General features: G+C 39.2%; 1 protein-coding gene across 1 annotated transcript; it reads right to left on the bottom strand.

The window, feature by feature from the left end:
* Window positions 1-575: 575 nt before the first annotated feature.
* Window positions 576-24,967, bottom strand: LOC115128152 (protein ERGIC-53-like). The gene is made up of 13 exons (XM_029657760.2): window positions 24,728-24,967; window positions 22,873-23,027; window positions 21,468-21,575; window positions 21,114-21,175; window positions 20,482-20,581; window positions 20,128-20,251; window positions 19,404-19,462; window positions 19,020-19,152; window positions 16,764-16,948; window positions 11,884-11,954; window positions 1,400-1,559; window positions 1,154-1,281; window positions 576-1,043 (listed from the first exon to the last, which is right to left on the bottom strand). Exons 1-13 carry the CDS (start codon window positions 24,933-24,935, stop codon window positions 1,007-1,009), a joined length of 1,530 nt encoding a protein of 509 aa, XP_029513620.1. The 5' UTR covers window positions 24,936-24,967; the 3' UTR covers window positions 576-1,006.
* Between the last annotated feature and the right edge of the window lie 1,570 nt (window positions 24,968-26,537).

Below are 26,537 nucleotides of genomic sequence, written 5' to 3'. Positions count from 1 at the left end.
ATTTCCAAGTCTCCCTTGTAAAAGACATGCCTTGTATTCTGACATCAATTTGACTTCATGGATAAAGGTTAAAAAAAGTTAAGGATGTACTGGATATGGACTCCAATATCTAGGCGACATACACGTGTTGTTCTCCTATAACTAAGGTTGAGCATGTGTCCAGCATGTTCTGTCCTGTCAGACTATTATAGCTGGACACCAGCCTACCGTGCCTCACACTGTAGTCCCTTTTTCAGACCAATCCTTGACCAGACTAAGCCAAGCATTTAGCTAATGTCTCAAAGAGATCCTGATCAAAAAAGCCAGGATGATAGCCTGGTCCCAAATGAGTTACAAGGCGCAAGATGGCACAAACACAATGTCACATTTCGCAAGTGACAAGACAACCAAAACAGATCTCTGATCATGCTACCAATACTAAACTTTCAGGTAAAAATTGTACTATTCAGCTACTTCTAAATAGAAGAGCACCAATATGTAAACAAGATAACATTCAGGAACAAGAAAGAGAAAAACAAAAAATAAACTGTCATTTTGCAGCTTATGCAAATTGCTCGAGAAGAAAGACAAAGTCAGACTTTTGGCATGTTTACAACCACTCAAGAAGACACCCACTGGGTTTAATTCAACATAGTTCAGCATTAATACAAAATTGCGCATTTATTAAATTCACAGTTTCCCAAACTATGTGAATTTGCAGACAGTGGTTTGTTTGTCTTCTGGGGGTGGGCACTTATCAAAAAAATAAAAAAATATCATCCAATGACTTGTAATATATTCTGTACAGTATTTTGCCACATTTGTAATCTTAACATTTCCCACTCCCGCATTCATTCATATACCACATTAAAAATATCAGATCAAATTAAAACTAAGACATTTAAAAAAAAATAAACTTCTCAAACAAAATCTCATTTAAGTACAATAATTTACAAATTCAAAAACATAAAACAGCAAAATTAACAGTCCCTCATTTACATATCATGATATTGATGATAATGTTTCCTCAAAAGAATTTCTTTGCTGCTGCTTCTTGTTGACTTCTGTAAGGGGAGAAGAAACAAGAAAATAGAGAGTGAATTGTGAGAAACAAATTTAACTACAATTTTGAATTACTAACGCTAATAAAGTGAAAACAAGATCTCATTCTTACTTGTACACGATGTAGCTGAAGAACAGGACTGATTGGATGACCACAAAGACCAAGAAGTGAATAGTACCCAGACAGGAAGGCATTTTAGGAGGGTCAGGGCATTTCTCCCCCCGATTTTCACTGGGGCTCTACATGCATAAAAAAAAAAAGTGTAAAAACACAAATCCAATGCTCTTTCCAAATTCATTTGTTGAGACTTGATGTGGTTTTTACAGCGGTTTACTGTAAGATAAGTTATTAACAGACCCCATTGCGTGTGATAAGGTGTTCGATGTTCCTCTTGACCACGTGTAGATGTTCCTGGATTTCGCTGAAGTGTTGCACAGTCTCATATGTCCCCATGCTCACTGGGTTGGCTTGGTGCTGAGTGGCGCCGATCTGCTTCAGAGACTCATGGAAAGAGTTTCTGAGGATATATGTTGAACACAGCAGAAGAATGCATAGAACAAAAAAAAAGATTTAGCCATTTTCTACATCTCATCTCGCATCAGAAAGGGTAGTGAAGAAATCCATAGCCCATGGTAAATAACATCTGAAGTATGTGACAACATTAAACCAGAAATGGAATCGATAGGATTTCAGTTTGATACAGAATGAAGGTCATTGAATATTTTAATGTCTTTGTATATGTAAATATCCCATATGAAGTATGTGAATTTGGAGTAAAAAGAAAAATTCTGCCATGATTAAATGAAAGCTTGGAAATGATTCAATCTTTCCAATAAGGTAAGAAATGTTTGGCTTTTCCCTACATTATGATAGTGTGAAGACGTGAAGGTGTGACCCAGACATACAGGCAGGTTTATCCATGATGACACTAAAAGATATTGGACCGTTGTCTGTGAACAATGCCCAGACCACTTATCTGGATTAAAAATAGGAAGATGAGGCAGAGACGCTGGGCCAACACAGGTGACGACACACATTCCCGATTATTGTACAGCACACACAGAGCGTCTGCTAAATGACTTAAATGTAATGTAATGTAAAATGAGACATCTGTACAGATTTAACAAACTATTTTGGAGAGTGAGAGGGTGACAGGAAAGTTGGTAGGAGAGATAGAAGGGCAAGAGATCTGGATTCTAACCATCGCCAATACTGGCATATGAGCTCTGAAGGCAGTGGCACAAATTGGTGTCACACTAGGCAACCCGGAAACTACTTTAAATGATAGTGTGGGCTTCCTGCAGTTTGTTTTATTAAGTCCAGCTAAAAGTCCCCTCCAGAGATAAGAAATTACTGCAAATGTACTGTAAATGAACAATTTATAATCTTAATATTACAGTGAATTGTCCAAATTCATCTTTCGGATCTTCTATTTAGCTAACAAAAGGCAATTTATCCTTAAAGTTGATACAAAATCTAATCATCCAATAAAAAAGGACATGATTGCTAAATTAATCCCACACAAAACCAGGACAAAAAAAAGACTGATTTGGGAGATTCACAAAATTGAATATATAGAATGGTCCTTTTGAAGAATTGTAACATCTGATAAAAATACCCAAAGACACTGAAGCAGAAAACTGTGAAAATCAATGTGCGTCATTCAAAACTTTTGGCCACGACTGTATATAAAAACAATTGATTAGGCAAATGTTTCCATATATTGTTGAACATAATGTATTCTATGGGCATGTCACAGTTCGAGAGTGGGATCTCTGCTAGTTTAAAGTTAAGGACCATTTTATACAGAGAAATTGGCATAGAAGGCAAATGTAACAAACCTACAGCACTCATTTTACTTGTATCATTGCACATCCTGCAAATCACCAGCAGATCGAACATTTTGAATCCAAATTGGATCATAATTCTTAAACTAACAGATTCCACTCTGGAACTTTTATATGCTTGTACAGTATATTATGTTCAACAATATACAGTCGTGGCCAAAACTTTTGAGAATGACACAAATATTAATTTTCAAAGTTTGCTGCCTCAGTGTCTTTAGATAATTGTCAGATGTTAATATGGAATACTGAAGTAAAATTACAAGTATTCCATAAGTGTCAAAGGCTTTTATTGACAATTTACATGAAGTTGATGCAAAGACTCAATATTTGCAGTGTTGACCCTTCTTTTTCAAGACCTATGCAATACGCCCTGGCATGCAGTCAATTAACTTCTGGGCCACATCCTGACTGATGGCAGCCCATTCTTGCATAATCAATGCTTGGAGTTTGTGGATTTTTGTTTATCCACCTGCCTCTTGAGGATTGACCACAAGTTCTCAATTGGATTAAGGTCTGGGGAGTTTCCTGGCCATGGACCAAAAATATGGATGTTTTGTTCCCCGAGCCACTTAGTTATCACTTTTGCCTTTCCATCATGCTGGGAAAGGCATTGTTCATCACCAAACTGTTCCTGGATGGTTGGAAGAAGTTGCTCTCCGAGGATGTGTTGGTACTATTCTTTATTCATGGCTGTGTTCTTAGGGAAAATTGTGAGTGAGCCCACTCCCTTGGCTGAGAAGCAACTCCACACATGACTGGTCTCAGGATGCTTTACTGTTGGCAGGACACAGGACTGATGGTAGCGCTCACCTTATCTTCTCCGGATGCCCCAAACGATCGGAAAGGGGATTCAGAGGAAGTGACTTTACCCCAATCCTCAGCAGTCCAATCCCTGTCCCTTCTGCAGAATATCAGTCTGTCCCTGATGTTTTTCCTGGAGCGAAGTGGCTTCTTTGCTGCCCTTCTTGACACCAGACCATCTCCAAAAGTCTTCGCCTCACTGTGCGTGCAGATGCATTCACACCTGCCTGCTGCCATTCCCGAGCAGGCTCTGTACTGGTGGTTCCCCGATCCCGCAGCTGAAATCAACTTTAGGAGACTGTCCTGGCGCTTGGTGGACTTTCTTGGGCGCCCTGAAGCCTTCTTCACAACAATTGAACTGCTCTTGAAGTTCTTGATGATCCGATAAATGGTTGATTTAGGTGCAATCTTTCTGGCAGCAAAATCCTTGCCTGTGAAGCCCTTTTTGTGCAAAGCAATGATGGCATGCGATTCCTTGCAGGTAACCATGATTGACATAGGAAGAACATTGAAGCTTCCAGTCTGTTATTCAAACTCAAATCAGCATGGCAGAGTGATCTCCAGCCTTGTCCTCATCAACACTCACACCTGTGTTAACGAGAGAATCACTGATATGTCAGTTGGTCCTTTTGTGGCAGGGCTGAAATGCAGTGGAAATGTTTTTTGGAGATTCAGTTAATATGCATGGTAGAGGGACTTTGCAATTAATTGCAATTCATCTGAACACTCTTCATAACATTCTGGAGTATATGCAAATTGTCATCATACAAACTGAGGCAGCAGACTTTGAAAATGTATATTTGTGTCATTCTCACAACTTTTGGCCACGACTGTACAGAACAATTTACCACATCCAAAATGGTGTTTTTTTTCAAATATTCATGTTGATTTGTCATTATTCAAAAGTATAAATGTTTCTCTTGAAATCAAAATACTCATATTACAGTACAAGCGGTAAAGCGTCATGACAATAATTGCTGCTTTGTAGCACCTACAGATTAAACATTATGGAGTAAAAAAATGAGGCCTGAGTAAGAAAAATGTCATATGCCAAGTTTTTTTTTTTATTATTTAAAAAAATCTTAATTATGCTTTTAGATACAAATGTCAAACACACAAAAGTATGGAGACACCCCTTCAAATTAGTGGATTTGGCTATTTCAGCCACACCGGTTGCTGACAGGTGTATAAAACCAAGCACACAGCCATGCAATCTCTATGGAACAAACATTGACAGTGCCTGACCTCACTAATGCTTGCGGCTGAATGGAAGCAAGACCCAACAGCAATGTTCCAACATGTAGTGGAAAGCCTTCCCAGAAGAGTGGAGGCTGTTATAGCAGAAAAGGGGGGGACCAACTCCATATTCATGCCCATTTGGTCATGTAGTGTGTGCATGTACACAACCGGTTCAAAAGTTTGGGGTCACTTAGAAAATGTCCTCGTTTTTGAAAGAAAAGCAATTTTTTGTCCATTGAAATACAGCTACAATAGTAATTAACAACATTGACAATGTCTACACTGTATATCCAATCAATTTGATGTTATTTAAAATGGACAGTGTCAAAAACAAGGACACCAAAATTGTAGGTACAGTTGAAGTCGGAAGTTTACTTACACCTTAGCCAAATACATTTACATTTACATTTAAGTCATTTAGCAGACGCTCTTATCCAGAGCGACTTACAATTTAAACTCAGTTTCACAATTACTGACATTTAATCCAAGTAACAATTCCCTGTCTTAGGTCAGTTAGAATAACCACTATTTTAAGAATGTGAATCGTCAGAATAATAGTACAGAGAATGATTTCCGCTTTAATTTCTTTCATCACATTCCCAGTGGGTCAGAAGTTTACATACACCCAATTAGTATTTGGTAGCATTGCATTTAAATTGTTTAACTTGGGTCAAACTTTCCAGGTAGCCTTTCACAATAAATTGGGTGAATTTTGGCCCATTCCTCCTGACAGAGCTCATGTAACTGAGTTAGGTTTGTAGGCCTCCTTGCCCGCAGAAGCTTTTTGAGTTCTGCTCACACATTTTCAATAGGATTGAGGTTAGGGCTTTGTGATGGCCACTCCAATACCTTGAATTTGTCCTTAGGCCATTTTGCCACAACTTGTGAAGTATACTTGGGGTCATTCTTCATTTGGAAGACCCATTTTCGACCAAGCTTTAACCTCCTGACTGATGTCTTGATGTTGCTTCAATATATCCACATAATTTTCCTTCCATTGATACCATCTTTTGAAGTGCACCAGTCCCTCCTGCAGCAAAGCACACCCACAACATGAAGCTGCCACCCCCATGCTTCACGGTTGGGAAGTTGTTCTTGGGCTTGCAAGCCTCCCCCTTTTCCTCCTAACATAACAATGGTCATTAAGGCCAAACAGATCTATTTTTGTTTCGTCAGACCAGAAAACATTTCTCCAAAAAGTACGATCTTTGTCCCCATGTGCAGTTGCAAACCATAGTCTGTCTTTTTTAATGGTGGTTTTGGAGCAGTGGCTTCTTCCTTGCTGAGCGGCCTTTCAGGTTATGTTGATATATGACTCGTTATACTGTGGATATAGATACTTTTGCACCCGTTCCCTCCAGCGTCTTCACAAGGTCCTTTGCGGTTGTTCTTTGATTGATTTGCACTTCTCGCACCAAAGTACATTCATCTCTAAGAGACGGAACATGTCTCCTTCCTGAGCGGAATGACGGCTGCGTGGTCCCATGGTGTTTGTACAGATGAACGTGGTACCTTCAGGCGTTTGGAAATTGCTCCCAAGGATGAACCAGACTTGTCGAGGTCTACAATTAATTCTGATTTCTTTTGATTTTCCCATGATGTCAAGCACAGGTACACCGGGTTTGAAGGTAGGCTTTGAAATACATCCTCAGGTACACCTCCAATTGACTCAACCGATGTCAATTTGCCTATCAGAAGCTTCTAAAGCCATGACATAAATTTCGGGAATTTTCCAAGCTGTTTAAAAGGCACAGTCAACTTAGCGTATGTAAACTTCTGACCCACTGGAATTGTGATACAGTGAATTATAAGTTGAAATAATCTGTAAACTATTGTTTCGAAACATGACTTGTGTCATACACAAAGTAGATGTCCTAAACCGACTTGCCAAAACTATAGTTTGTTAACAAGAAATGCGTGGTGGTTGAAACACTTAGGTTGGAGTTATTAAAACTAGTTCATGTAAACTTCCGACTTCAAATGTATGCATGCATGCATGCATGCATGCATGGATGGATATCCTCCAAATGACAAATGGTTAAAATTTTACGGTTTACATTTTGTGAAAATCCTCCAAATCATTGTATTTTTTTGTCCTGGTTTCATATGGAATCACTATATTTTTAACCCAGACATACAGTATCTTAATAAGAAATAGATACTTATTGAAAAGTTCAGTATCACATGCAACCTAGAAAGGTTGAAAACAGAAAACATTTCTGTAAACTATTTATAAATAATACCACGACTATACATTGTTGCCCAGGGCAAGTTTGACTTGGAATCTCTCAAATGGGATTTGTCAGTTTGCTAGTTAGGAGTTAAGCTTGTTTAAGATTAACACATAATTTGGCATTGTCTATTGAAACCATAATAGTTGTAATTAGTCTGTGGCATCTGTAAATGTGCAATCAAAATTTTCCATACTGAGAAAACGATTGTTTTACCCTACACACTTCGGAACTCTGCGGTCCTGTTCTATGAGCTTGTTTGGCTTCGTGGCTGAGCCGTTGTGGCTCCCAGACAGTACCACTTCACAATAATAGCCCTTAGTTGACCGGGGCAGGTCTAGCAGGGAAGAAATAGCTGGATCCACATATTTTTAAGGGGTGTCCAGATAGTTTTGCTTAAAATAAATATATATCTGGCTTATTAACTATAATGTAGTAATACATAAATGTGACAATAATTGCTTGATTGAATCAGGGGATATAGGATTATTACTGATCAATGTATGGGCTCATCGTGATAGTTTCTGTAGCATAATTTGATTGACATAATAAATGTTTACAAATACAGTATAGATGCACATCTGTCCTATAACCTCTTATGTATCCCTTAAGCGCGAATCCCGCTCGAATCCCGATAACGGGATTGATTAGACAACATCCAGTGAAATTGTAGCGCGCCAAATTCAAACTAGAAAAATATCAATATTCAACCTTCAAAAATACAAGCGTAATACATCAAAATAAAGCTTAACTTCTTTAGCGTCCCACCTTGACAACATCCGGTGAAATTACAGAGCTGTTTTGTTCGATAAATTACTTCTTTTTATCCCCAAAATGTCCATTTATTTGGGGCGTTTGATTCAGAAATACACCGGTTCCAAAATGACTACAAAGTATCTAATAAATTACCTGTAAACTTGGTCCAAACATTTCAAACAACGTTCCTAATCCAACCTCCGGTATCCTAAAATGTAAATAAACAAATCAAATATAAAGACAGAATACCGTTACTAATAATGGATAAAAACAACGTGAAGTGCGCTCCAGTTCACACTCAACTAAAGCCCTTCAGAGGCTTTTCTCAAAAGAAAAACATCAAACAATTTCTAAAGACTTGACATCTAGTGGAAGCCATAGGAACTGCAATATGGGCCCTAATAAAATCAGGTCTCCCATAGAAAACCATTGGAAAACAGTGACCTCTATTTTTTTCCCCCTGGATGGATTGTGCTCGGGGTTTCGCCTGCCAAACCAGTTCTGTTATACTCACAGACATTATTCTAACAGTTGTAGAAACTACAGAGTGTTTTCTATACAAATCTACTATTTCCATGCATATCCTAGCTTCTGGGCCTGAGTAGCAGACAGTTTACTTTGGGCATGCTTTTCATCCGGATGTGAAAATACTTGTAAGGACTCATGATAGTTTCTGTAGCATAATTTGATTTACATAAATGTTTACAAATATAGTATAGATGCACATCTGGCCTATAATCTAAAATGCAGTAACAGGTGATTGAGCTCTATTGGATTATATTCAGGTAGATTATGACCTCTTTAAATGCGTGACCCCTTTCTATAGACAATAATTAAGATATGTCTTTATCTTACTGTAGTCTCTGTTAAATTATGTTCTCTGATCTGAGAAGGGCTTTGTCATAAATTGGTCACTTGGATGAGATAAAGATTATATGCATGGTTTAATAAAATGTTCACTTACTTTCAAGGGAGATTTTTTGTAATTTGAGAAACAAATTAGATTTTGTTTATACAAATGTCTTATACTGTATGACTGTCCCTCAGCTCTGTGTGCTCTGTGCCATGTGGCCCTGGGATGGCTGCAAGAAAAGGCCACATTTTAGCACCATGTCCTCAGAGTATTAGACATCAGTCTTTAAAATACATCCTTCATACACAGATACAAAACACTGGCTCCTTCTGATTGCTTTCTTGATGTCGCAGTTCCCTTGAGAGCTTGATACTTATAGCCTTCCAATTGCTTTCATTTGACAGTCTTTTTGGCTTTGTAATCATCTTAAATTGCTTCTAGACAATATTAAAAGGACGTACCCCTCCTGCTAGTAATACATAAGAAATGTAATTTAATCAGAAACATGATCTCGTCAAATAACAGAGGTAGCTAAAGAATAGGGACAGTTTCAAGTAAGCAGTAACACTCCCAAATGTAGAGTATGGAGCTAAGTGTTCCCTGATCTACACAAAATACCCCATAATGTCAAAGTAAAAACTCTTTTTTTTTTTTTTTTTGGGGGGGTGTTTTAATGAATAAACAATATTGAGTCAATACATATTCAAACCCTTTTATGGCAAGCCTAAATAAGTTCAGGAGTAGAAATTTGCTTAGCAGATCACATAAATTGTATGGACTCACTGTGTGCAATATTAGTGGTTAACATGATTTTTGAATGACTACTGTATGATTGTACCAAACACATTCAGATAATTGTAAGGTCCCTCAGTCAAGTAGTGAGTATCTAGCACAGATTTTTTTAAAAAAAAAATTTTTAAAAACTTTCCCAATGCTTTGACAAGGGCACTGATTGTTAGATGGGTGAAAATAATTAAAAGCAGACAATGAATATCTGTTTGAGCATGTTAAAGTTATTAATTAGGCTTTGGATGGTGTACCAACACACTCAGTCACTACAAAGATTGTCAACTGACCGAGGAAGGGAACCACTCAGGGATTTCACCATGAGGACAACAGTCAATTTAAAACACAGCTACAACATTTAATGACTGTGATATGAGAAAACTATGCATGGATCAACAACATTGTAGTTACTCAACAATACTAACCTAAATGAGTAAAAAAGGAAACCTTTACAGAATAAAACATTCAAAAACATTCATCCTGTTTGCAACAACAATAAAGGAGCACTGCACAAAATGTGACAAAGAAATGTACTTTTTGTCCTGAATACAAAGTGTTATGTTTGGGACAAACCCAACAACACATGGCCACTTCTTATTTTCAAGCATGGTGGTGGCTGCATCATATGGGTATGCTCGTCATCAGCAAGGACTGTATAGAGTTTAAACTGAAAACCCAATTCAGCTTTTCAACAGACAGTGGGAGATGAATTTACCTTTCAGCAGGACAATAACCTAAAACACAAGGCCAAATCTACACTGGAGTTGCTTATCAAGACAAAATTGAATGTTCCTAAATGGTCTAGATATAGTTAATTCAGACTTAAATCTGCTTGAAAATCTATGGCAAGACTTGAAAATGGCTGTCTAGCAATGATCAACCACCAACTTGATACAGCTCGAATCATTTTTTAAAGAATAATAGGCAAATATTGCACAATCCAGGTGTTCAAAGCTCTTAGACTTACAGAAAAAGACTCAGAGCTGTAAATGCTGCCAAAGGTGTTAACATGCATTTACTCAGGGGGGTGAATACTAGGGTTTAAAGTGGGAACCGGATTACTGAGATTGTCTGGCCAAACCAGCTCCGGTTTCCTGGGATAATAACTGAGAAACCAGTAAATTTATTTATATGACATGAAATGGAACTTAATTTATATGCAATGTCTAAATCTGGTTTCGCATGGCATTCTCTACTCTAACTACCTGCATGATCAATGATCCAACGCTCAGTATGGCTGAGTGTGCGCACTGATGGGCTATTACAACGTATTTACTATATTGTTTGTGCTGAAACTGTACACATGACCTTGAAATGCAGTTAGTAGGTCTATGGGAATAAAATTGGCACCAGCTTTTGAGCCACCGGTTAAGTAGGCCTACCTACTTTTATGAATTCAAAAAATGTTGACTGTGTAGTAGAGCTTCACTAAAAGTAATGCCACAAGGCAGAATGCTAAATCTGCAAGCGTAAAATACAATTTAGCCTACAGGCGGGTTGACAAGTTGATTGATCCAACATGCAGGCTGGCCTACACTCCAAACACTTGGGAGGTAAGTACAGAGAAGGGGCTTCAGCAAGATTACGGGGGTTTTACAAGCAAAACGTCTTAGAACTATGCAGTCTTACCTGAAGCTGACAAGAAATTCAAGCAGAAATGGCTGCAAGTGATGAATTCTTCTGCCATGCCAATGCAAACAGCATTGTGCTACACACAACATCTACCATATCTGCCAGACATTCCAGTGTACTGCAGTCCAATTTAATCTGGAGTTATTTACCAAACTCTTCCTTTACATAGCCTACCCCTGTAGCTTGTCATCACGTACCCCTGACTTGCGAAAGTGACTCGCAATCTTTCTCACTTTCTCCACTGTGCTGCGCAGCTCCCCTCTCAACGACTACTGGTTGTCTGTTTCTTCGCACTCCCCATCAACATCAAGTTTGTGTAGCCAGATGGCTCACTTTATTTATTTTATTTACATAAGTATTCAGACCCATTGTTATAAGACTGGAAATTGAGCTCAGCCGCATCCCGTTTCCATTGATGATCCTTGATGTTTATACAACTTGATTGGAGTCTGTGGTAAATTGAATGGATTGGACATGATTTGGAGAGGCACACACCAGTCTATATAAGGTCCCACATTTGACAGTGCACTACAGAGCAACAACTAAGCAACGAGGTCAAAGTAATTGTCCTAGAGTTCCGAGATTGTGTCGATGCACAGATCTGGGGAAAGGTACCAAAACATTTCTGCAGCATTGAAGGTGATAAACAAATACAGACAAAGAAAACAAAACAATGGTCATTGCTACTGCACTTACCTCAACTCGTTCAGGTTTCTCAGTATCTCCTGTTGTGTTGCGACCACTGCACCCATTTCTTGACTAGGAGCCTAAAGACGTTAAACAATTAAATTAATACATGTTTTATACCTAAGGATAGATTACTGAAAGATGTTTGAGTAAAGGCATCTTTCCTTTTTAGTAATAAAACTGGCATACATACAGTGCCTTCAGAAAGTATTCATACCCCTTGACTTTTCACATTGTTTTAAAATGTATTAAAATGTATCAAATAATTAAATCGAGTTGTGTAGGCCAGTGACAAAAACACCCACCACCTCATAATGTCAAAGTAGAATTATGTTTTTACAAATTAATAAAAAATGCTAAAATGTGGAAGCAGCATATGATTGAAAATGAGATTAGAGTCTGAACCTCGTTAGCTTCTTACCAAAACCCATGGCAAAAAAAGTTCAAACATTTTATTTCACCCCTATTTAACCAGGTATGCCAGTTGAGAACAAGTTCTCATTTACAACTGCGACCTGGCCAAGATAAAGCAAAGCAGTGCAACAAAAACCGAATTACATATGGGATAATACCACAATAGAAAAGTATAAATACCGTGTGTGCAAATGTAGTAAGATTAGGGAGGTAAGGCAATAAATATGCTATAGTGGCGAAATAATTACAATTTAGCAACTAAACACTGGAGTGATAGATGTGCAGAAGATGAACGTGCAAGTAGAGATACTGGGGTGCAAAAATAATAATATGGGGATGAGGTAGTTTGGTGGGCTAAAATGAGATTAAGATGTAAAAAGGCTGGCTATTTACACAGGAAAAGACCAAAGACAAAGACCGATACAAGACGGCGCTGCAGTAGAACATGTGTAAAACAACCCTATTTCGACCCTAAGCCTAAATAGGTTCAGGAGTAAAAATGTGCTTAACCTCTCTTGGGTAGGGGGCAGTATTTTCACGTCCGGATGAAAAGCATGCCCAAAGTAAACTGCCTGTTACTCAGGCCCAGAAGCTAGGATATGCATATAATTGGTAGATTTGGAATGAAAACACTAAAGTTTCTAAACTGTTAAAAGTATGTCAGAGTATAACAGAACTGATATGGCAGGCGAAACCCCGAGGACAAACCGTTCCCCCAAAAACAGCCTATCACTGTTTACAATGGCTGTCACTTTTATTATAAGGTGAAATCCTCCCAGATTGCAGTTCCTAGGGCTTCCACTAGATGTCAGTCTTTAGAAAGAGTTCTGCTGGTTTTTGGAAAAATGAGCCAGAAATTTTAGGTTTTCTAGGTGGCTCCCATTTTGGCTGTAGTGTTTCCAAGCACGTGAAAGAGAGAGGGTTCTTTGGTATTTTTCATCGGTAAAGACAAATGATTATCCGTCTTAAATAAACAATACAATTTAAGTATTAGGGTACCTAAGATTTGATTATAAATGTTGTTTGACTTGTTTGGAAAAGTTTATTAGTAACGTTTGGGAATAATTTTGTATGCATTAATAATGGAGGGAAACTGGGTGGATTATTGCCTGAAGCGCGCCAGCTAAACTGAGTTTTTATGGATATGAAGGACATTAAATCGAACAAAAATACCATTTATGATGTTCTGGGACCTTTTAGTGCTAACAGAAGATCAAATGTAAGGCATTTATTATATCGCTATTTCTGACATTCGTGGCGCACCTGCCTGGTTGAAATATATGTTTTATGCTTTTGTATGCGGGGCGCTGTCCTCAGATATTCGCATAGTGTGCTTTTGCCATAAAGCCTTTTTGAAATCTGACACTGCGGCTGGATTAACAAATTAAGATTTATTTTGATGTATTACACTTGTGATTTTATGAAAGTTAAATATATATAATTCTGTAGTTTGAATTTCACAGGATGTTGGCCAGGTGGGATAAATAAATTGCATGGACTCACTTTGTGCAATAATAGTTATATAAATTATTTTTGAATGACTACCTCATCTCTCTACCCCACACATACAGATATTTGTATGGTGCCTCAGTCGAGCAGTGAATTTCAAAACACAGATTCAACCACTAACAGGGAGGTTTTCCAATGCCTTGGAAAGAAGGGCCAGAAGTATACAGAATGGTGTCATCTGCGTAGAGGTGGGACTCACCAGCAGCAAGAGAGACATCATTGATGTATACAGAGAAGAGAATCGGTCCCAGAATTAAACCCCGTGGCACCCCCATAGGGACTGCCAGAGGCCCGGACAACAGACCCTCCGATTTGACACACTGAACTCTATCAGAGAAGTAGTTGGTGAACCAGGCGAGGCAATCATTTGAGAAACCAAGGCTATAGAGTCTGCCGGTGAGGATGTGGTGATTGACAGAGTGGAAAGCCTTGGCTAGGTCAATGAATACGGCTGCACAGTATTGTTTCTTATCGATGGCGGTTAAGATATCGTTTAGGACCTTGAGCAAAGCTGAGGTGCACCCATGACCAGCTGACACCAGATTGCATAGAAGGTATGGTGGGATTCGAAATGATCGGTAATCCGTTTGTTGACTTGGCTTTCAAAGACATTAGAAAGGCAGGGTAGGATAGATTTCGGTCTGTAGCAGTTTGGGTCAAGAGTGTCCCCCCGTTTGAAGAGGGGGATGACCGCAGCTGCTTTCCAATCTTTGAGAATCTCAGACGACATGAAGGAGAGGTTGTACAGGCTAGTAATAGGGGTGGCAACAATTTCGGCCGATAATTTTTAGAAAGAAAGGGTCCAGAATGTCTTGCCCGGCTGATTTGTAGGGGGTCCAGATTTTGCAGCTCTTTCAGAACATCAGTGGACTGGATTTGGGAGAAGGGGAAATGGGGAAAGCTTGGGCAAGTTGCTGTGGGGGGTGCAGTGCTGTTGACCGGGGTAGGGGTAGCCAGGTGGAAAGCATGGCCAGCTGTAGAAAAATGCTTATTGAAATTCTCAATTATAGTGGATGTATCGGTGGTGACAGGGTTTCCTATCTTCAGTGCAGTGGGAGGTAGTGTTCTTATTCTCCGTGGCCTTTACAGTGTCCAGAACTTTGAGTTTGTGTTGCAGGAAGCAAATTTCTGCTTGAAAAAGCTAGCCTTGGCTTTTCTAACTGCCTGTGTATATTGGTTTCTAGCTTCCTTGAAAAGTTGCATATCACGGGGGCTGTTCGATGCTAATGCAGAACGCCATAGGATGTTTTTGTGTTGGTTAAGGGAAGTCAGGTCTGGAGAGAAACAAGGCCTATATCTGCTCCTGATTCTACATTTCTTGAATGGGGCATGCTTAATTAAGATGGTGAGGAAGGCATTTAAATAAAAAAAACATGCATCCTCTACTGACGGGATGTACCTGACTAAATCATGAAGGAACAATTGTCCAGACTGAGGCTTGAGTTAACAAATTGACGGTTTATTAACCCAACTTTACACAGGCTACTGTTTGGCCGTAGCCCACGCCAAATAAACGAAAGATACCCCACAAGCCAACCGTGACCTTATCCTGTGAAGCCCAGACGTAAGAGTTATATAGTCTCGCTACGGTTATTTTACTGCTGCTCTTTAATTATTTGTTACTTTTATTTCATTTTTTTTTTTATAATAAAAAAAAATAACTGCATTGTTGGTTAAGGACATGTAAGTAAACATTTCACTGCAAGGTCTACACCTAATGTATTCGGCGCATGTGACAAATACGATTTGATACAGGCGTGCTTCCTAACTCAGTTGCCGGAGAGGAAGGAAACCACCCAGGGATGTCACCATGGTGACTTTAAAAGAGTTGGGAGTTTAATGGCTGTGGAAGTTCTCTCCTAAGGATGTAGCAACAACACTGTAGATATCCACAATACTAACCTAATTGCCTGTACAGAATAAAAACATCCCAAAACATGCATACTGTTTGCAACAAGGCATTAAAGTAATACTGCAAAAAATGCAGCAAATGAGTTCCACTATTCCTGAATAGAAAGTGCTTTCTTTGGGGCACATCCAATACAACACATTACTGAGTAACACTCTCCATATTTTCAAGCTTAGTAGTAGATGCATCATGACCTAAGCACATGTAAAATCCTAGAGGAAAACCTTGTCCAGTCTGCTTTGTACAGGAGTTGCTTTCCAAGAATACAGTGCATGTTCCTGAATTAGTTTGGACTTAAATCTCCTTGAAAATCTATAAGACCTGAACATGGTTGCAATGATCAACAACTAATTTGACAGAGCTTGAAGAATTTTAAAATAATAAAATGGGAAAATGTTGTACAATCCAGGTGTGTAAAGCTCTTAGATACTTACCCAGAAAGAGTCACATATGTAATCACTGCCAAAGGTGATTCTAACATGTATTGACTCAAGGGGTTCAATACTTATATAATCAAAATACGTAGTGTTTTATTTTTTATGCATTTTTTTTTTTGAAATGCTAGAATTTTTCCTCCGCTTTTACATTAGAGTATTTTGTGCAGATTGTTAACAAAAAAATAATTTTTAATCCCACAAAGTCTAGGGTTGTGAATAGTTTCTGAAGGCACTATGTCCATGGCCCGTGCTCGACTTGGGCATGAGGTAACTGGAGCAGAGTACCAACACCTCAAAATTTTCTGCTCGAGTTACTGCACCTTTTATAGAATATTAGCACAAAAGTATTTCCTGCAGAGTACCTGCACCTAAATATAAACAGGACCGGCACACAACATTATTATCAGCACCTATTTCAGTTCAAGTCTAGCAAAGTTAATGGCTATATTGAGGTGAACAAAACAGAGTAAACGTCTGAGGTTCATGGTATAGTCTGCAGTGGTACTAATGAATGAAACCTTCCCTCCTTGATGCAAGGCCTGTGTCAGAGCAGTAGGTAGTTGTAATTGTGTGCATAATGTAAATGCTTGTGCGCACGAGTGTACAATCAAACTTCCTACCTGTCCTACCAACTCCACTTGGCGTTTGGATATCTCGTCTGTAACCACAGAAACATAGCGGTTCTGTTCGTCGAGGATCATGGCCAGCTGACGGTGAAGCTGTTTGATCTCCAGGTGGATCTGGTTCTGACCCTCAAACACCTGGCGGATCTCCCTGTCGTTGACACTCTCGTACATGTCCTCGACTTAACAAAGAACAGGACACACCCGTTGCATCAAGTTTTAGCATCTAGACAACCTAGCATCCATTGGTAGCATCTAGTACGTACAAAGTAAACAATAACCTGCATTAGACTTCATTTGTTTTCTGTTATTTATATTTAAGTTGTGCTGACCAACTGTGTAAACTGTAGGCTATAAAGAGTCACACACACGCAGTTGAAGTCAGAAGTTTACATACACCTAGGACGGAATCATTAACACTTAGGATGGAGTCATCAACTTGTTTTCAACCACTCCACAAATTTCTTGTTAACAAACTGAAGTACTCGCAAGTAGGTTAGGACATCTACTTTGTGCATGACAAGTAATTTTTCCAACAATTGTTTACAGACAGATTATTTCATTTATAAATCATGGTGTCACAAATCCAGTGGGTCAGAAGTTTACATACACTAAGTTGACCGTGCCTTTAAACAGCTGGGAAAATTCCAGAAATAGATGTCATGGCTTTAGAAGCTTCCGATAGGCTAATTGACAACATTTGAGTCAATTGGAGGTGTACCTGTATTTCAAGGCCTACCTTCAAAACTCAGTGCCACTTTGCTTGACATCATGTGAAAATCAAAATAAATCAGCCAAGACCTCAGTAAAATAATTGTAGACCTCCACAAGTCTGGTTCATCCTTGGGAGCAATTTCCCAACGCCTGAAGGTACCACGTTCATCTGTACAAACAATAGTATGCAAGTACAAAAACCATGGGACCACGCAGCCATCATTCTGCTCAGGAAGGAGACACGTTCGGTGTACTAGAGATGAACGTACTTTGGTGCGAAAAGTGCAAATCAATCCCAAAATAACAGCAAAGGACCTTGTGAAGATGCTGGAGGAAACCGGTAGAAACTTATCTATATCCACAGTAAAATGAGACCTATATCGACAAAACCTGAAAGGCAGCTCAGCGAGGAAGAAGCCACTGCTCCAAAACCGCCATAAAAAAGCCAGACTACGGTTTGCAACTGCACATGGGGACAAAGATAGTCTGGTCTGATGAAACAAAAAATAGAACTGTTTGGCCATAATGACCATTATTATGTTTAGAGAAAAAGGGGGAGGCTTGCAAGCCGAAGAACACCATCCCAACCGTGAAGAACAGGGGGTGGCAGCATCATGTTGTGGGGGTGCTTTTCTGCAGGAGGGACTGGTGCACTTCACAAAATAGATGGCGTCATGAGGTAGGAAAACTATGTTTATATATTGAAGCAACATCAAGAAATCAGCCAGGAAGTTAAAGCTTGGTCGCAAATGGGTCTTCCAAATGGACAATAACCCCAAGCATACTTCCAAAGTTGGCTTAAGGACAACAAAGTCAAGGTATTGGAGTGGCCATCACAAAGCCTCGACTACAATCCTATAGACAATTTATGGGCAGAATTGAAAAAGCGTGTGCAAGCAAGGAGGTCTACAAACCTGACTCAGTTACACCAGCTCTGTCAAGAGGAATGGGCCAAAATTCACCCAACTTATTGTGGAAGGCTACTCGAAACGTTTGACCCAAATTAAACAATTTAAAGGCAACGCTACCAAATATTAATTGAGTATGTAAACTTCTGACCCACTGGGAATGTGATTCAAAAATAAATCACTCCGTACTATAGAAATTTCACATTCTTAAAATAAAGTGGTGATCCTAACTGACCTAAGACAGGGAATTTTTACTCGGATTAAATGTCAGGAATTGTGAAACTGAGTTTAATAAATGCATTTAGTTATGGTGCATGTAAACTTCTGACTTCAACTCTCTCTCTGTGTATATATATATATATATATATATATATATATTCCCAGTAATTTATTGGGTGAACCACATTTCGGCTTCAGTGCGTTCTTCATCCTGAAGAAGGAAGGCACTGATGCCGAAAATGTGGTGTTATAACCAATAAATTACGGAGAGCTTATATAGCGTGCATCTCTCTTTAGTTACATTTAATTGACCAAACTATTGAATAATAACATCAATATTAAATAAGTATATTAGTCTCAATATAAAAGCATAGCAAAAAAAGTATAACACATTTTATTGAGTGAAACTAACTGGGTTCTCTCTGGACTTCCGGATGCTCCTTCTGATAGTCCTCTTTCCTTTTGTCCAGCTCCTGCTGAAAGTTCTCAAATTCCTCCTGATACTTGTCCTGCTCCTCCTTGGGCATCTCTGCTTCAGGTGCAGGCTTCAATGGGACAGAAAACAACCACTCTGAACCCACACCGTAGAGACAGAGGCCCCTTACTTACATCACACTTTATCATACCCCTATTGAAATACCCACACAATTTCACTCAGATCTTCTTCCAATTAAATATTACTGGAGATTGGTATATGGTATAACTAAGGAGAGATTGGTATAACTAAGGACTGGGAGTGGTAGAAAATAAAATGAGTTACCAGCTCTGAGAGGTATAACTAAGAAAATCTAGTTACCAGTTCTTGGCCAGGTTCTGTTAGTCTGAACGTCAAGAAGGACAGGACATCATGGTCATCTGGAAGATGGAAAATAATGCATTAAACATTAAGTATCATGATGCAACGTTAAGCAAGGGCATCAATTGGGTATGGCAGTCGCCATATCCAAGTTCAACACCAACAATTTAAAATAGGCTATGAAAATCATTCCATTCCGATTAAAAAGCAAATACAGTGTAGCGGTATTAGCGGGCTGGCTTTAGGACAATGTGGTTAGCCCTGAGCAGGGGGTGGGGGGGGGGTGTTTTCCCGGCTGGCTGGCTTGAGGACTATGAAAAAGCACATTGACACAGCTCTGCAGTGAACAGCAAAACTTCTCTCAAAAGATGGCTGTAAATGCTGTTTGACTTGACATGAAACTATACAAGCCAAGGTGATAAAGGCTGGAGTCAATTTATGCTTTTGTTTTGCTGTTCTTTAAATTGCATGACAGGTTTTAAATTGAGGAAATGCAGTAAATTAACTTTATAAAAATTCCTTGTCACTTTTCCATAACCTGGGTTTAGCCTGACAATAATAATCTTAATGTGACATTAAGCAGTTAAATCAATGTTCACAGAAGAGTCAAATCTAATTAGAAAGGAATGACAGACAAACTTGCTTTTGGCAAGTTTAATAATGCATTACAACCACATAATGCATTACACCTGCAGGCCTTCAGTAAATTGTTACCAAGTACCACCTGCTAGACCACCCGTGGCAGCTGAGATGCCAAAGTAGCCCTCCTGAGGAATGATCATGTTGTCCACCTTGGTACAGAACTCATAGTCATCCTTATCAGGCGTGAAACCATTGTTGATCAGCACCTGAGGGGACAGACGACAGCACATCAATTAAGGCAATCAATTGAAATAAATGCCCAATATAAAAAGATGATGCCATTTTTGTTGTGCATAATGCAAAACTGTTCAGTATCCATGTCTCTGTTGATGTGGAGAAAAACAGAGTAAAAGGCAGAGATCAGAGTATAGACAGTGGAATCAATGAGAACAAGGGAGAGAGATTATATGAAAACGTTGATTGAATATTGTCCTACCGTTAGTATCTTCTTGTAGTATGTTATTTTGGCTCTGACAGGATAGGGTTTGTTACGAAAGTCTCTTAAGCATGTTCCCAGGGCTTGAGTCGTGCCATCGCTGCAAAAAAAAACATCCTGTTTAGACACTAAAACTGAACACCATATTATTATAGTAGTACTTAATACAGTATATTTCAAGATTAATTAATTGATCCCCACAAGCATCAACAATAATACAAAAGAACAAAGGCCAACGTCGATCCAAATAAAGTATGAAATACGCATGCATGATAGCAGCACGAAAAGCAAGTGCAGAGGATAAAATGCTCCATATACAGTGTGATCAAACAAATAACATTTCCAAAAGTAAATGGTTTGGAGATTTGAGAAATTAAGGAAAACATTTCAAATATAATTTACTCCTATTATTGTAAACGGCATTTTCAGCAGTGACAAAACAGAACACTAAGACATAGGCCTAGATCAACTGGCAGAGAAGTGATTTAAAGCTTTCACTGTCAAGGGAGATTAGGAAGAGACAGGACTATAATCTCCAACCACAAATGTACTGTGTAATATTTTCTAATCTTCTTTAAATTGTTTACATTTTCCTTTTGTGATGTCAGTGAGGCAAGGAAATGTTGACTTACTTTGGGTGATCATAAACAAGTTTGCCATTGTTTCCCACCACCAGCACAGCAGGGTTATTTTTCTAAAACAAAAGGTGAAACATTAATATACCTAATCTATGTTATGAAGGTCATTTGGGTTTATTTTATCCAATCCCAGCATACGTCCTCATCAGATCTAAGCATACCACTTGAAAGTATGAAAACAGTTTTTGTATCCAAATGTGTATTGTATCAATCTATTATTCCTATAATTCGCATTGTAGTAATTTAATATTAAAGGTATATTATATACACTTGACTTTACCTATGATTAAGTAAATGAATGCATTATATTTTGTATTTTATGAATATATAATTAATATGGCCACCAACCTTCCCATCGTTGTCAAAGGAATCAAAGAAGATGCCGATGCCGTTCCAGTTGTCAGCAGCTCCATAGACAGGACCATCTAGGCCTTGTGCAGTGGTGAACCATATCGCCTATTAGAGGGACAGACAGAAATTAAGACATGGAGACACTGAAGGTCCAAAAATAGTTATTTAGACAGTTAAACAAGTATCTTGTGATTATTGTGACTTTTCCGTTGTAATTGTTTGTAAGCTTGTGTGGTCAAATGAATATATGATCGTATGCTATCTATTGTTTGTATGCTGCTCTTTATATAACATTTTAATATTTGATCATTAACAAATGATATTAGGCCACTCTTGGCCATGATTAGACACCTGTGTCTTTTGACACTACATAAACGAGTCATCCCGCAGTGTTTGTGATTATACCCTGATGAAGACAGCTTGGCTGTCGAAACGTTGGTAATTCAATTTTTGCATCTGAGCTCATAGAGTGTGCAGCTCTCTTTTATTTTCAAGTTTTCTACTCCGCTAGCCAGCGGAGTAGAAAAAAATGTTTAGAACAGTTATTTAATTTTCATGATGGTCTTCATCCATAAATGTCAATTAGACAATTACTGTCTTATCCTAGTGCTGGCCCTGATATTTAACTGGCTCTTTTCACATTGTCCTTTCTAGCATTGTTCCAGCAACTAAGGTGGATGCTTAACCAGGCCTTTAAAGTACAGCTTGATCAGCTACAGAATGTAGTGTGAAAAGGTCTAAAGCAGAGATGGGCACTAACTCTCAATTTACTGTTGAGCGGTAGAATCGTCGAATACACAAGGTGCATTTCATTGTGCATCAGCAGTCACTTAATTAGCCCGTGTCAGCAAAAAACATTTTGATTGGTAAGTTAGTCTAGTGGCCAGCTATGAAAACTCGTAGTAAGCGTGATCGAACTACCGACCGGTGTGGGGCCCATTGATCATCAGTTACCATATTAAAAACTGCAAACATGTGCCTCCACCCTATGGAAAAATGTGTAGAATTGCAGGAAATCATCTGTAAAACTGCAAAATCTTCTCTCCACCTCATGGCAAAGTGTAGATTTGCAGGAAATAAAAAAAATCCAATCACTTTCTCAAGTGTTTTTCTCTCTTCGCTGTCACGAGGAAGGCCGCTAAATGTTTTGCTCGCAAGGTGGGGTATGAATGTGGGTAAGCAGACCCACGGGCCACTGTGGCCTCTCATGAGTTTTGTTGTTTTGTGGTCCCCAACCACCATCAGTTGCCCATCCCTGGTCTAGAGTCAAAGTGAATAGAAGCCATAGGAAGGAGGTCCCAGCAACTATGGTAGAGTTGTAACCAGCCAAGTACAGTTCAGCTCAGCAGTGAAAAAGTCAGTGTATGGAAACCATAGAAAGGAGGTGTTATTCAGTTCTTACGAGGCCGTCGGCTCCCATCCTCCCCCGTCCAGACACACGAAAGGTCACCTCAGCCTCCCAGTGGTCAAAGTTGACCGTGTTTTTGGTCCAGACTGAGCCCTTCTGACTCCTGAGAGAGGGGGTGATACGGACCTGGTCGGCACTGGGGATGGCATCTGGAATACAAGGTTGATAGTTTAAAGGGTTGGGAGGGGTACATTCTAGTTCATGTTCAATGAATTCATACTGGCAAATCCTAACTGACAACAAAAAGAATGTAGCTTCTGATGCATTCAAAAGGTTCCTAAATTTAAACTGTACAGAAACTGTGAAAACTCACTCTGTGAAGGTCCAGAAATACTTGTTTAACTCTATAGTGTAACTACATATGGAGAAAACAGGAGCTTATTGGCTCAGGGCAAACAATTGACCAGGAGGTTAATTTTCTTACAAAGCCCGAGGTTAGGAACATAAATGTGTGTTCAGCCCATGTACACCTTAATATGTGTGCTCCTGGGATTATGTCCAAGGCTCTCTGTCAGTAACATTAATGTATCTGAAAGCCTCCTATGTAAAGGACAGAGAGACATTATAATAGGCCTAGTATTGTTAACATTTCAATGTTACGCCATGCTTGTCAGGCTTATGGCTAGAAACAAGATCATCCTATATCCAAATTACCTTGCTCGTGTTAGGCTTTATTGTCTAGCCAAGACAGATATGGCATTGGAAAGTAGAAATATAGGTAATAGCAACTAGCCTAGTGCAACCAGGCTTTGGCATATGGACCTTTGCCTACACTTATTTGGTGTGACCAAATTCTAAATGACAATTGTACATGTGTAGAGCCACATGCCATCTCACTACAGCCTATACTGATAAGACAAAGGCACCATGGTAAAATGGACTCAAATCTGGGTGCGTCATCAGCTAGACCTTTGCACGGTTTTTAGAGACACTGATTTGTTAACCCTTTACGTTACACAAAACCATGCCAGACTAGGGGACAAGCAGGCCACTTCAATAGAAAATAAATGCAATGCTCGTCAACTTCAAATGCGCTCTCAAATATTAGGTATTGTGAAACCTGCCTGCTTGTGGCATGTGGGTGGTTGTGTTGCAAGGATAAATGCAAAACTTGGACTAACAAGAGGAATGTTAGCATTCCAGATTGTGTGCAAGTAATCCATGTCTCTTTGTTTGCAAGACTCTGTATTTCTGAAAGGAACCAACTGAACTATTAAGTGTCAGCTAAAAAGAAATGTAGGCTGGCAGGTATACAGATGGTAAACTTTGCGGTTGTGTGATTTAGCCAGCTGGCAGGCAAGCGCCTGAAACCCTACCTCTTCAAAGAGTATTTAAAAATACCCCTCTCCCTTTCTAACTCTGACTTTAGTTCATGGAGGGAAAGTGTAGTTACTAAACCTGTGATGTGGTTGTCCCAACTAGCTATCTATTTTAAGATTAATTCACTAACTGTAAGTCACTCTGGAAAAGAGTCGCATATTGCCTGACGGTGCATGTACCTTTCGCTTCTCCTGTTTTTCTAAAGCTGCTGGCTATTTAACGACCATGACATGTTGAAGCGAGTTTGATATCAGGCCACTGTTTAGAAACTGTAGCAAGCCAAGTCTGCACAGTCGAGAACTTCTCTACACAACAATGAACTGGTCCCCCTACAGAAGTTCTCTACAGCAGGCAGTAGCCGGATAGTTACAACAAACGTGTCAAATGTATTCCCTACATGCAAAATAGCTACACTCGCTGGCTAGAGTGGCAAAATAGCTATCGCAGCTGATTTTCCACCACACCTATTTATAGGTTATGATAATTGACAACAGTAAGCAACTGCCTAGCCAATCTAACTGAAACTTACTTCCACTGTGTACCCAAAAAGGAATAATCCCGTCGGTTTGAGACAGGTGCGGTCCCTTGAAACTGTACTTGTATTCAAATCGACGGTGTGGAGCTTCTTCAGTCGATGCACCGGCAAAGATATTATCGGCATTACTGTGGTGACATGTTAAAGTTAACATTAATAAACAAGCAACAGCAGTCAGACACCTTCTTATGGACACCGCCATCTTTTGGTATCACTGCTTACGTAGTATTGAAACAGAGAGGATGACGTGAATGCCTGTTGAGCCAACAGGGCGCTTTCTTATTGGTTGAATCTTAGACACCGCCGAGTTGCGGCCACTGAGGTATAATATGAACGGTTGCAGCTTGCCTTGTACGTTACAGAACGCAACTGAATTACATTGTATCCTTAGATAAATTATACATTGTAGCCTGGTATGTGTCTGCATTTATTTCACAATGTTAACAACGATTCTGTTTCTCGATGTTTTTACAATGTAACCAGTGCCTTATTTAGAGGATCAGGTTTCATCCAGTGTGATGTTTATTTTGTATTTATTTTATTTATTTACATTTTATTTGATTAGTGAATCATACATTACAGAAATACACACATCAAAATATAAATACAAAATTCAAGCAGAAAGAAAAACAAGGTCATAAAAAACAAACACATGCATCAGTAATAAAGGTCCTCAATCAGCTTTCTGTATTGCCCTAGAGCAGTGGTTCCCAAACATTTTATAGTCCGTACACCTTCAAACATTCAACCTCCAGCTGCATACCCCTCTAGCACCAGGGTCAGCACATGTTGTTTTTTGTTATCATTGTGAACCTGCGATAGATTTATTAAACACAATAATGAGTGTGAGTTTTTGTCACAACCTGGCTCGTGGGAAGTGACAAAGAGCTCTTATAGGAACAGGGTGCAAATAATAATATTATAATAATCAATCATTTTGCTCTTTATTTAGCCATCTTACATATAAAACCTTATTTGTTCATCTAAAATTGTGAATAACTCACCACAGGTTCATGAGAATGGTGTGCTTGAAGGGATGCACATAACTCTGCAATGTTGGGTTGTATTGGAGAGAGTCTCAGTCTTAAATCATTTTCCACACACAGTCTGTGCCTGTATTTAGTTTTCATGCTAGTGAGGGCCGAGAATCCACTCTCACATAGGTACGTAGTTGCAAAGGGCATCAGGTTCTCTACAGCACTATTTACCAAGAAACTGAGAACGCAGCCCTATCCACATTTTCCCTATCCAGAAATCTGGCAATGGCTTTTGATTAAATTCAACTTTCACAGAACTTCTTGTTGCAATTTCGATGAGGCTCTCTTGTTCAGATATTGGTAAGTGGACTGGAGGCAGGGCAAGAAATGGATAAAGAATCCAGTTGTTTGTGTCGTCCATTTTAGGACAGTACCTGCGTAGATGCGCACCCAGCTCACTCAGGTGCGTCGCTATATCACATTTGACATTGTCCGTAAGCTTGAGTTCATTTGCGCACAAAACAAATCATATAATGATGGAGAGACCTGTGTGTTGTCCTTCTTAATGCAGACCGATAAGAGCTCCAATTTCTTAGTCATAGCCTCAATTTTGTCCTGCACATTGAATATAGTTGCGGAGAGTCCCTGTAATCCTAGATTCAGATCATTCAGGGGAGAAAAAACATCACCCAGACAGGCCAGTGGTGTGAGAAACTCGTCATCATGCAAGTGGACAAACAAGTGAAAAATATGGTCAGTAAAGAAAACTTTAAGCTCGTCTCTCAATTAAAAGAAACGTGTCAATATTTTGCCCCTTGATAACCAGC

The sequence above is a fragment of the Oncorhynchus nerka genome, linkage group LG4, assembly GCF_034236695.1.
Source record: "Oncorhynchus nerka isolate Pitt River linkage group LG4, Oner_Uvic_2.0, whole genome shotgun sequence".
NCBI classification, from domain to species: domain Eukaryota; kingdom Metazoa; phylum Chordata; class Actinopteri; order Salmoniformes; family Salmonidae; genus Oncorhynchus; species Oncorhynchus nerka.
The sequence above is the reverse complement of the archived record's forward strand: the minus strand, read 5'-3'. Positions and strand labels throughout refer to the sequence as shown.